Source organism: Alosa sapidissima, chromosome 16, assembly GCF_018492685.1.
Source record: "Alosa sapidissima isolate fAloSap1 chromosome 16, fAloSap1.pri, whole genome shotgun sequence".
NCBI lineage: Eukaryota > Metazoa > Chordata > Actinopteri > Clupeiformes > Clupeidae > Alosa > Alosa sapidissima.
Window position 1 is genome coordinate 32,874,991 of NC_055972.1, and position 12,682 is coordinate 32,887,672.

Below are 12,682 nucleotides of genomic sequence, written 5' to 3' on the forward strand. Positions count from 1 at the left end.
AAGTGGATTTTGAGGGGTACAGCTCCATAGACCTCCATGCATTCTGCACTCGTGGACGAGCGCCCTCATGTGGAACGACAGAAGGAACTGCAACCAGTTAAGAAACCGGAAGTTTTCCGAGAGTGGCAGTTCTCCCCTTATTAGACATTCTCTGGTAATATCATGTTTTGGTCCCGATGGCCTTCCATAGACAGTACAGTAAGACACTTCCTCATAAATTCGATGTCGGGTGACGTGGCTGAAAGCAGGGAAGTATTTGCCGTGTTTGCAGCACAGTGAGATTGGTCAGACATGGTCATGTGATGGGGTTTTGCCAATCAAAATGGTAATTTACGACAATGACGTATGAAGACGTGTCGTTAGTGCTGTCAGGGACAGAAGCAGGAAGAGGGAAGTTGGGATAGCGGGATAGCAAGGAAGGCTAACGTCCCAAACCTTTTGGAAAACTTGAGGTTAATTGTAATGATGGGATCTTCAAGATGGAAAATTACAGTAATGGTCATACTGTCTGCCTGTTGCATGTTGTTTCCAGCAAAGGCAGACGAACATGAGCACACGGTAAGACCTCAGCTAACATTAGCCATAATATGCTCCACCGTAATGTTGCTGCTAGATGAAAAGTATCGGCTTTTCATTAAGGGTAAACACAATGGACGGCGGTGTTTTGTCTCAAACACAATAATTGGTTGTCGAGCTATTTGTCTATCTGGTTTGATAGTAATTCTGTTCATTGAACTCACTCTACTGGTCTAGGAGGTGGACACAATATAATAGCACAAACCCCACTTGTTCACCGTGGTAGCCAGCGTTATCCTGCGTATTCCCTGATGCTATAGCTAATGAGATGCTGACTAACGTCAACGCTCAATGCGTGGATTACAGGTTCAAGGAAGCTATCATTGAATGGTAGCCTGTATGCTCGGGCATGACAACGGTAATAATAAAGTGCAGGATATGGATTTTATGAAGATCGCTACAAATATAGAGTTCACTGGAAGGTTAAAGCTTTATGTGTTCGTCTCTTTGTCAATGCTAGCTAACCGTCAGCTAGCTGGCTACATCCGGTTCGGGCCCTCACTGTGTAAATACTACGACTACCCAACGATATGACTATCATATTTTTTCATCCGGGAAGCTCGTGGCTAGCACTTACGGATATGTGACAAGTAGTGTTTCTACCTGTCGATGATTAGTTGGCTGTCATTAATTTAAAAAGCTTATTTGAAACACTGAATCGGCGGTCAGACATCATTTGGCTAGCATGTTCAAAAAGGTAAACTCTTTTGATGCATCAGTCATGCATAACTCACTCTGTATGCTGGTTTATTTATAACAGATTTAGTTTGAAACATGTTAAAGTATCCAGAAATGCATAAAACATCTAGCTTTATGTGTGCCTTATGTGAAAATACTCATCTGTAACGTTTACTCCATATGTAACTCTTCAGTGATTTTGAAGTAAGAGTTTTGGTCGTCAAAATCAAAAGTGTTCAGACTGGATGAAGCATTGATGAAAACGAACGTTTTGTGCATTATCTAGGCCAGGGTTCTCCAACCTTTTTTCGTCCGAGAGCTACTTTGACAAAATGGACATAGCCGAGAGCTTTTAATATTAGTAGTAGCATGCCATTTATTCACATAGCTGATGTCCACCCAAAACCGCTGAATAAGATTTGTATGCTTTTTTTTAAAGGTTCCTTTCAACTCATTTACCTTCTCTCTTTGTATACTGAATTTAATTTCATAGGAATTTTTAACATGTTTCCCAAGTGACTGGATTATAAGATTTATGAACATCTTCCTCAAACCTTTTGGAGAGCTACTTAGAAACAGGTGGGACCCTACTGGTAGCTCGCGAGCTACCTGTTGGTGACCCCTGATCTAGGCCTACCTTATTTTTGGTGCTCCTTGTAAAATTGTTAACAATGAGTGAGAAGCACCTGAAACTACAGAGCCACTGAAAGGTCCCAGGGCTTGTTGGGTACTAGAGCAGCTCAAATTTCTCCCATTGCTCTTTAGTTCAAGGGCCTTAAAGCAGGGGTCTCAAACTCAAATGAGCTGGGGGGCACTTCTGCCAATGTCATCTGATTGGAGGGCCACATCAGTGTTAAAGAATAATACAAAAAAGAACGGCTATTTCCTAAAATGCATTGTTCAAATACTGTATTTTCAAACACAAAACTACAAACAGAAAGTGCAAGTATTTGTATCTATTTGTAGACACCTGTGCTAGCAACCTTGTAGCTTATAAATAAAATAATGATAAAATAAATATTAATAAAAATTATAAAAACAAACAAAAAAGCATAAAAACAGGTAGGTGTGTGTGTGTGTTTCACTCCAAATAAAAATATTTTCCTCTCATAACTTTTTTAAACCTGGCAATAGGCGTCAGGGTTAAGAAAGCAGCAACATTGGATTTTTATATAATAATTTCAAAAGGCCATGGCTTAAAAGTGGTCAGAGATAAAGTCCTACTGTAAATGTAAAAATCTTTGAGTATAAACACAAGTTTATGAAGGGGGTACATTTACCCATCTAATTTGCCACTTGATGGCAAGCACCTCAAATTATGCACCTTTCAGTAAATACTGGATGAACATATTTGAGCAGGTTTACTTTCTTCTTTGTCATATTACCCACGATCGATCATAATCTCCAAAAGTATATTCTCCTTCAGAATCAGAATAGGTGAATAACATAGCCTACCTAAGACTTCATCACACGTGAACATTTTTCAACATTTGGTGTAGGCCTATTTCTGCTTCAATTTGTGCAAAACTGTGGCCTGCATCGCGTCATTACAAATCTTCGTGTTTCTTGCGTGTAGGTATTTCCTGAAAACTTTGTGCAGCGATTTTGGGTTTGAATCAAGCTCTGGATGTCTAGCAAATAGTGGAGGAGAGTAGCCTACAAATGAGATTTGTCACCGTACTTGGATCTATCGTCTATTTTTATCAGTATCGTTGTTTGTTGCAATTAAAAAATACCCTCAAGGGCTGGATTACATTATTATTTTGACATACATCGCGGTCCGGAATTGGGGCGGACACGGGCCGGGAGTTTGAGACCCCTGCCGTAAAGCAACACCAAAGTTTTTTTTATACCTTTTAAAATAATGTTTCCAAAATCGTTTTAGTGGTTCATCAACTTGTAACAGGGTGAACGGCAATTCTGCATTCGCTTCACGGCCCTCTATCGGCTATAACTGCACTATGTAAGTTTGCCAGATCGGGTAGCGGATCTGTAGTTCGATGGAATGAGACATAAGAAACTACAAATTTGACTTGCATCTGATGTCGCAATACCTTTATAAGTCATGGAAAATATTCTACCTTGTCTGTGGACATCGTTATTTGCAAAGCCGGTGCTGGATAAACAAATAGCGTGCCTGCGAAAGGGGGAAAGTTATTTGGTGTTGCTTTAAAAAGGTTCTGAATTATCCCACACTGTATAATAGTAATTTCATATCAAAATCAGTAATTAAGTGTGCTTGCAAATAATTTTTCCCGTCTCCCTAATTTTTTGTCAGCCTTAGCGCCGTTCCAACTTTAAAACGTCCGGTCAGTACCGGTGTAAGTTGGTCGCGAAGATGACGTCAGGTGGACGTGCCGTTCGTCCGCCATATTGGATTGAACAGAAAGCGAAACTAAATTTTCACAGGTCACAAATTTGATCCGAACGCCACGAAACTTGACATACATTATCCTTGGACCAAGCCTCACAAAAGTTACCGGAAGGATTTTTGATTTTCGAAAGCGTTTGCCCGTCACAGCCAAACGAAATCGGCGGCGAACCTCCGAAACAGGAAGTCGTCCATATCTCAGGAACACTGTCACATATCGATACCAAATTTTGTATATGAACTGGGGACTCCAATGTGAGGGTGCATAAGCTAAAAAAAAAAAAAAAAGAAATATTCCAAAAGTTTCCATCATTTTGCAAACCACCCACAGGTATTTAGTAACTCTCACCATTCACCTTTGCACCATTCACCTTCTATCACAATGCCTTCCAAGTATGCTCAATGCCCCTGGGCAGCCACAATGTCTCCGGGCAACCTTGCCCACTCATGAAATCCTTGCTCTGCCATGGGATAGTATGGACTTACGAACTGAAATAGCAAGGAGAACAGTAGCTATATATAGCTTACATAATAGAGTTGTTTTCACATTGACGGTATTCAAATACATTTTTTCATTATTGTTAAATATCATGATGGGAGAGTATTATTAAAAATGTTACAAGTAGGGGTGAACGATTTTGGAAAAAAATCTAATTGCGATTTTTCTCACCAATATTGCGATTGCGATGCGATATGCGATTATTTTTAAGCTCTTTATCTTCTGTCTTATTCAACAAAGACAAGCAATTTATTATTCTATAGTATGACCAACACAAAATTAGATAAGTTAAACATAAACTGTTCTTTCCTGGAGCCCAGGCCTATGTTATGATGGCATTAGGTCATTGAATAAAATTGATGAATGAAATATTTTTTATTTAACTATTTTAATCACATTAGTAGACCTATATTTGTTGAACTTCCAGCCTTGTAAACATTTAATGATTCCGATTCGTTTCTATTTCATGTAGATATGACCTTCTTTCGTTAGTTAACAAATAGGTCTACATGTAGTGGCACTGACACGGCTTCTCCTTGTCCTGTGCTCTCCATACATGCGCGCGCGCACACGCACACACACAGACCCGCTCCTCTCCTCTGTAGGCTACCTGCACGTGAATCGGAACAAACTACTGTAGATTGTTGTAGCGCAAATCAATGCGGCCGAATGACCGTTCGGCTCGGTGTTAACTAAAGGTTAGAATCATCAACACCGCAGCGCAATACACATGCATGCAAATTAACTAGTTTGTTCATATCACAACAAAGCCAATCGCGGAGAGACAAAACTCTTTAAAAAGGCAAAGTTAGCAGCATGTATGTAGCCTAGAGCCTTAGCTGGTAGGCTAATGTTAAAACAGCTGGGTTTTTGGTGGTTAGCTGTGTCAACTACTTATGCAACTTATTATGCAATTCATTACCTGTGAGATGAAATGTTTGTGCCGCCAACCCCCTTGGATATCGCAAATGCCCCCACTGTCACTGTACTCCAGTAAACAAAGTCCCCAGTGCACAGGTGAAAGCCTAAACATTCGTGGAGTTTTAATCGTCAGCTGGACAAGTGAACGAAGTTACCAGCCAGAGTAGCAGCACAGGGGAATTATGAACTAGAACCAGGGACATGGCAGGTTCGAGCAAAAGGTAATGAAGAGGTTTATTTTTAACCAAAGTAGCTCTACTGATCAGACCTTTCTTGACACTGTTAGCTGGTCCTCTTGTTTACGTTTTTTGCTTCTTTAGTGGTCGGTAAGAAGAGTCGGTGGCGCGTCGGCAAGCGCAAGTATAAATGTGTTTTGGTGATGTCACATATTACAAATCGCAGCCTTTGCGGTTTGAAAATCGTGTTTCATCATATCGCGATATTATCGCAAATGCAATAAATCGTTCAGTCCTAGTTACAAGTATGCAAATTCATATGTTTACGGGAAATTAGGTTTTACTGGGTTGTTTTGTTGTAAAGACATGCAAGGCATTCTGGGCCGTAATGAACAGTGGTCGGCAGCACTCCATAGGCTACGTATTAATATGAATAGGTGTTTCTGTAAACCTAGGGACAATAAACAGCTATCTCTGTTACAAAAACGAGCTGGTAATCGCTCATTGAAGAGAGAACTATGATAAAAAGATTGTTTTCCTAAAAGCATGGTGTTGACAAAAGAATAAGCAGGAAATGCCACGTTAATCTTAAATAGCCTACTGAACGCTAGGTGGCAACGTTGTATTACATTTCACTAAATGCGGTGGAATTAGTGTGAGCTTCACAAGGAAGGAAGGTGCAAATATTATGTAATTTATCATGGGAAATTATTGGAAGTGTTATTTCTTGTTTATTCTAATTGCAAACCACACACATCCATTCGTAATCACACGTACACATTTAATACTGGAAGACTGTCATTTCGTTTATTTGATGTTGCTTAGCAACGGGGACAGACTTCAGAGCAAAGATTCTAGAACAGAGCTTCAGAGAGACACGTTTTGAGTTCGTGGCCAAGTACCTAAAATATCGGTTTCCATGTGTATGTGCTGGATGGTGTGCTTCCTTTATGAAAGTAAGTGTTTTATACAGTTAACGTTACAGACATAATGAGTCATGTTGTAGTGGTCCACATAAATGTGCCCCTTCTGTTATTAGAATGCTAAGCGGAGATTTTAACATCATTCATTTCTTGTGTGGCTAGAAGCTAGCTAGCTAGGTCATAGGGAGGAGATGTTGCTGTAACGTTATGAGATTTATGTTGCTTAGCGTAATGCCATGGTCATTTGATATGAGATGCTTGTACTCGTAACTTCGTCACTCTTCACTTTAGGACTCCTATTTTTTTTTTACTAAGAGTAATTCAGGAAGCATTTTAGCCCTAAAAGTAGCGCCTGAGTCTGTGACAGCTTAAGCGAGGACTCCTAATAAGACCGATTCACAAACAATGTTTTGTGGTGGCATTTCACGTCGCGATGTTTTGAAATGCGTCTAACAATCACAAGGGAACAATTTTGCATTGTAGGCATAACTAAGGGATGCAGTAACACCACCAACAACAACCAAAACTAGCCTACTCATTGTTTACATGTACATTAAATGTAACGTTTCATTGTGAATCAAATTAAAAGATTCTCCTCTTTGCAAACGTTGGCATAGACATATGGTGACAGATTAATTTAATAATGTTGCTGCGTGAATCACGGTAAGCGCGAATGAAGTGCCCACTTCTTAATGGGACTCACTGTATGGAAGTAGGCTAAGTAAAATAGAGATGTTTAAAATAAGATAAAGTTAGGATATGCCCGCTTGACAACGGAAGAGATAACTGGCCTTTGGCCATAGCAACCATCCATTTAGAACGACTGGCCTTCATAGCAACCAAGGATCTTAGCTGTGATTCATGTAGCTACAGTATGCATGCAATGTGATGCAAAGTATAGAAAGGTGATGAAATATACAGAGACGGGTCAAGAAATATAGTGCAATGTAGACAGTAGTATACAGTTGATTTACAGAAGGTGGTTTAGAGTAATATGAATTAAATATAAATATGTGCAGTGTATTAGCAGTTCTCATACAATAAGTAGAATAATGTATGTAGATGTAGCAGTAACATTATAATAGTATAAATAATAATATAGATATATGCAGTGTATTAACAGAATATAATAAAACAGATATGTACATAACATACAGCTATGTGCAGTGTGAAAACAGTGTCATTGTAGTGCAGAAACAACATTATAAGAGTAGTAAGAATAAGTCTATGTGCAGGATGAATAGTATGAAGATCAGTAGAATAACTATGTATAAATGTAATTACAGTAGGCTTTAATGTCACGCAAAAAGTACAACCAAAGCTGAGCTTGATCACCTAGAACGTCTAAAGAACCAGAACTTGAGTGTAGTTTTTTGCTGGGTCCCAGGCCATGTTGGTCTGAGGGGAAATGAGAAAGCGGACAGTGCTGCTAAGCAAGCCCTCAATGAAGAAGTTACAGAATCTCAAATCCTTGCCCCAGACCTTAAACCTATACTGAACTCTTACATCTCAGATAAGTGGCAATCTGAATGGGATTAATGTACCAACAACAAGCAAGGAATGTGAATTTTGGCACATTTTCATGATCCACTGGGTCGTTATGGGCCACACAAAATACGGTGTTGCTAAAATTACTCCTATTGTGGCTATTAGAGACATGCGCGCACACACACAGAAAAAAAACATCACTAATGTTGTGGACATTCCTTTATTCTGAGATACATCAATAGGCTCTCAAAACAATCCCAAACAGACATAAGGTCTTTATAGAGCAAATCTATATAATTATTTGTCAAATAAACCAGTAAAACAGAATTCGGGGATGGAATGTATAACATTCACACTCATAGCTCATATTTTTTAAATAAATCAGTGAAAAAGTATCCTGACAAACAAGCAGCATTTTAATGCCTTAGTCATATTTCATAATTTCAAATTTTTCTCTAGGTTACCTGATAGCCCAGTTTGAGAGGTGCAAGACGCGTGACATTATTTATTTTTGCAGCCAATCACTGCTGCTGTTTTATTTTATTGATTTGATTTTAGTCATAGAAGCTAAATTCGAAGGCAGGCCACAGGTAAAATCCAACGAACTGCATTCACCCCGCAAGGCAATAGTTGAATAGAGCTTTTGAGGTATTGCCACTGCTCCAACACTGAAAGGCACTGTTAGAATGCTTGGATCAAGCCAGGTTCAGCATAGCGTATGTCACTGTCTGCTCACGTTGGTGACCCGACCAGGGCAAGCACACTTTTGCAGTTCCCGCCGGAAATGCAGTCTTGTTCAAATCAGTAAATCAACCAGTTTAGGCAATTTTTTTCCACACTTGCAAAAAAGCATGTTTTGTTGTTTCTGAGAAACTTGCAGAAAATTGCTTACTTGAGGTAGCTCTGTCAGTGCACTGTAAATTATTAGCTCAGTATTCACATGTAAAATTGAGAATATTGTGTAAATGTGGACATATTGAATCACATACTATACATAACAGTAACCAGTTCACTCTAAACAAGCAAACTGCATAGCATTTCTTTTTTTTTTTTTTCAAAATAAGAAACCTGCCATCATTGGTTAATGGTTGTTTGAAAGATACAGACTATCTTTAGCTAAGGTCAGACTTATAGCCTAATTTTCCATGAATGTACTCAGTAAAGAGTATATTGCGAGGATGAGTAAGAGATGCAAAGTCAATCTAACCATTAGGCCTGCAAAAGGGGGTTTGACAAGCTCAACGTAGATAGTTGACCAGCTAGTTTGACCAGTTTAAGGTATGCTTTGCATTAGTCTTTGAGGTTTAGCTGGCTGTACCAAACTACCAGTATGAACTGGTTTTCAGCTGTTTCCACAGTTACCTCCATTAACATGCTTACTGGAGTTACTGTCACTTTAAGATTGTCTTGGTAGTGTATAGGTCTAATTGAGTGCCTTTAAGACGTTTATGAGGGGAACCCTTAAACAGTTAAAAGGGTGATGTGTGGATGCAATTCTACGTAGTTAAAATAAAGGTTCGTCAGGGCTTAAAATTCATTTTTCAAAATGGGGGGGAATTCCCCCCTTAGGTTATTCATGTAGGGGGGATTTACACAATTTGGGGGGGAGGGGGGGTCGATTCTGATACCAAGTCAAGAATTGCGATTTCAATACTTCGATACTTTTTTAAAAAAAGTGTTTGATTTTGGGGCCCCCACCACCCTGACGTCATCAGTAATATATACTGTAGTGGGATCATTCACAACAGTGGACATCCTAGATTCTGCTTGACTCTCTCCACACACACAAACACACTGAAAATGATAGCTTATGTGATATGTTTCTATCATATATTTTTGAATTCATATAGAGTGTATTTATTTAATAATGCATTTTTTTTAAAGTATAGCATTTTACTAGTAATTACTAGTAGCTAAACATATTTAGTAATTTGAATGCCTCATATTGACGTTTAACCTATAACACTTAGGCATATCTTTAATGTGGTGTGTAGGTCCAATTGAGTGCACATTGCTGATGAGTAGGTGTAATTGAGTGCCTGTCACTTTAAGAAAATACGTGAGTAATTTTATGGAGTAATTAGCCCCCCTTCAACCTGACGGTTTTAGGCTATAGTCGCTAGTGAATAAAAGTTGTGCATAGTGCGGTATGTGTATGCAAATCATTATGTTTTCTATGTCATTAGATACAATAAATGTTCAAAAAACTAACATGTCGAAGACAATCTTTCTGGGATCAAGTGTTGACGTGACCTGAGCTAGCAGGATAGTTACCAAGGAGCTCTTTCCAGATGTAAAAGTTTGCCATGGTAGCGTAGCCTATTTGCGTAAGCACAAAGTGGTTCTCTCTCTCTCTCTCTCTCTCTCTCTCTCTCCGTGTGTGTGTGCGTCTGCATGAGGCTATGTTCAATTCAACTCGGTAGTTGATCAGTCCGGTCAATAGCACCGCATTCACGCCACTTAATGATGGGCTATATTAACGTCATCAGACAGGCTGTAAAAGTGTATGCGGGAATTTCTCGCATTATGATGGCTAGAGTTGCGGGACTTGAACAAATTATGCGCAATACCCGCAGTGAAATTTAAGCCCTGTTCGTACATCTTCCTGGGACAAACACTTTTGAGTCAAACACTTCCATTTACATCAGGATTTTGCAAACATTCAGAAGACCTTAGGCATAATTTTTTTTTTTTTTTTTTTTTTTTTTTTTTTTCCCCAGTGGCAGTAAGGGATAGGCAGAAAATCAGTCCCTCCAGGATTTCTCAAGGTTTTTTGAGACTGTGTTGGATTCTCTGGTTGTTGCGTTGTGTTTTAGTTCTAATGTCTGTATTGAAGATGGTCAATAAAGCTTGACGGCGGGATCAGGATCGGCGATTAGATGATTTATTGTAGATAAATCAAACAGTAAAACTGTGCAGAGTCTAACAGTTGTGGTTGTTATTAGAAGCGGCTGCTGAGCCTTCCGACAGAAGATGCTCCTTGGGTTGCTTCCTCGATCCGTCTCCCTGTCAAAACCTAAGACAAAGCCTGTTATACTAAAACATACAAACGTCAATCATGCCAACGTGGCAGGTGCCAACAAGTGTACAAAACCCGGCCCTGGCCAGATAGAGATACTAGCCTGAATAGGCAGACATGCTGTCTCCCTCGGCCCATGTTATCACTGATGTTCCTCGGATGTTCCTAAACATCGGCCTGTATGACCTTCCTGCTGGTACACAGGCCTAAGGCACAGTTATGTACAATAATATGGACCTCTCCCTGTTGTATACTACACACAGAAGTAACATATGAACACATCAGAATACAGTAAGAATACCCCAGAATTCTACAACTGTTATGACCTAAAATGCCTGGATGGAAGTTGTGGTGTTTTTAGCTGTTTCTTGTGGAGAAATTGCGGGAGGAAGTGAAAATTGCAAAAATAGTTGCGATTTTTTTATTATTTTTTTTTTACTTTTATTTTTTTTTAAATTTAGGGCAATTAAGGTTAGTAAGACCAAAATCACACTGATAATCTTGATGCTTATTAAAAAAGGATAATCAAAGGTAAACAGTAAGGATTACAGAAAATCAAAGTAGGCCTACTTTATTTGTGAAAATGCTTTGACTGAGGTAATTCACAAAGCAGTATAACCTTTCGTAGAACTGTCCAAAAAGACGGTCACCTAAAGAGATGGCATCATGTCATATGTTTCAATACATTCATATATTTTGTAATTCATATTAAGTTCATATCTTTTTAATAATTCATAGTCTGTGGCCTGCATAATTACTAATAGTCAAGTAAGTATCTAGTAATTTCATATTGATTTAAACTATTTGACTACACTTCTGTTTAATGTCATTACATTGGTGGTCTACGTCTAATTGACTGCCTGCCCCTTTAAGGACAAGAGAGTAGCCTAATTACATTTCTGAGTGGATTGGAAGGCTTGCATCTCACTGTGTTCGGCTACGAGTTTAAATCACTTTTTGCATAGTGCATTACGATATGTGGATGCAATTGGGAATGTGTTCTATGTCATTAGTTAAAATAAATGTTAAAAAAACAACTCGAATGAAATCATTCTTGGATCATAGAAGAGGTAAATGTCTTGCAATTTTATTAATTTCTATGATTTTGGTAGCACTACTCAAACTAAGCCCACAAGTTAGCAAACATGACATAAGCTAAAAGGACATATCCAGGTAAACGTTTGCCAATGGGTTGCATAGCCTACTCAAATGTCAGTAAACCAAGTAGGCCTTAATTAACTTACTTTCATTGCCTAGGTAGGTTAGCAACACCAGGTTGAGAGATGCAAGTAAGCAGATCATTAACGTTAGCCTTCTATTTATTGTCATCAAAACTGTAGAGGAACGAACACGTTAGGGCAGTCTTTGGTGTCATATGCAGAAGGTGCAGAAGTAAGTGTGCCATCTGGCTCAATATTCTGCGCGAGGGACTGTTGTGGTAGGTGAAATTTCACGGTGAAACTACGATGATTGGTCAAATTTGCTAAAAAGTTGCAGTGTTTGGACAAAATTGCGAGTGCCTTGGTAAGTGACGAAAACAATCATCTTCGTGAACAGCTGTGCATAGGCTACTTTGTAAAAGAGAGAATACGCTCATCCCTATACATAACGCAAGGGGTAATTATAGTTCGCCTTTTATTTGTGGATTTATTTAATGTATTTAGTGTTATTTCTTCCCCAAGCTCATAAAATAAATTTGAGTCGCACATAAATTGACGGGGTCGGTCGGAAACCGGAACCCAAGATTTTTTTTTTTTTATGCCTTAGCAGAGTTAACTTGAATGCAGCAGTTTTGAACAAATTTGCGCAGCATGGTCACAATGCTAAGCGGATTCAATAGCAATTTAGCCCGCCGTCTTCTATGCAATGCTTCTAATGCCTTCAACAATCATTAATGTTTTGTTAAATGCACATGCAGAGGAGGGGCAGCGGGTTCGTTACGAAAGAGAACGGGGTGGGGCAAGGAAAGGCTGTGTGCATAGAAAGTGCAGCTCAATGAAACGATTTTATCTTATCTTTAATTTAAATAGT

At 39.0% G+C, this 12,682-nt stretch overlaps 1 protein-coding gene across 1 annotated transcript in view; it reads left to right on the forward strand.

Annotated features, from left to right (window-relative positions):
- Positions 1-345: 345 nt before the first annotated feature.
- tm9sf3 (transmembrane 9 superfamily member 3) overlaps positions 346-12,682 on the forward strand; it is a 58,927-nt gene continuing 46,590 nt past the window's right edge. Inside the window, exon 1 of the mRNA XM_042066043.1 lies at positions 346-558. Coding sequence (XP_041921977.1) covers positions 463-558 — 96 coding nt within the window. The 5' untranslated portion in view covers positions 346-462. The remainder of the gene's footprint in view (positions 559-12,682) is intronic.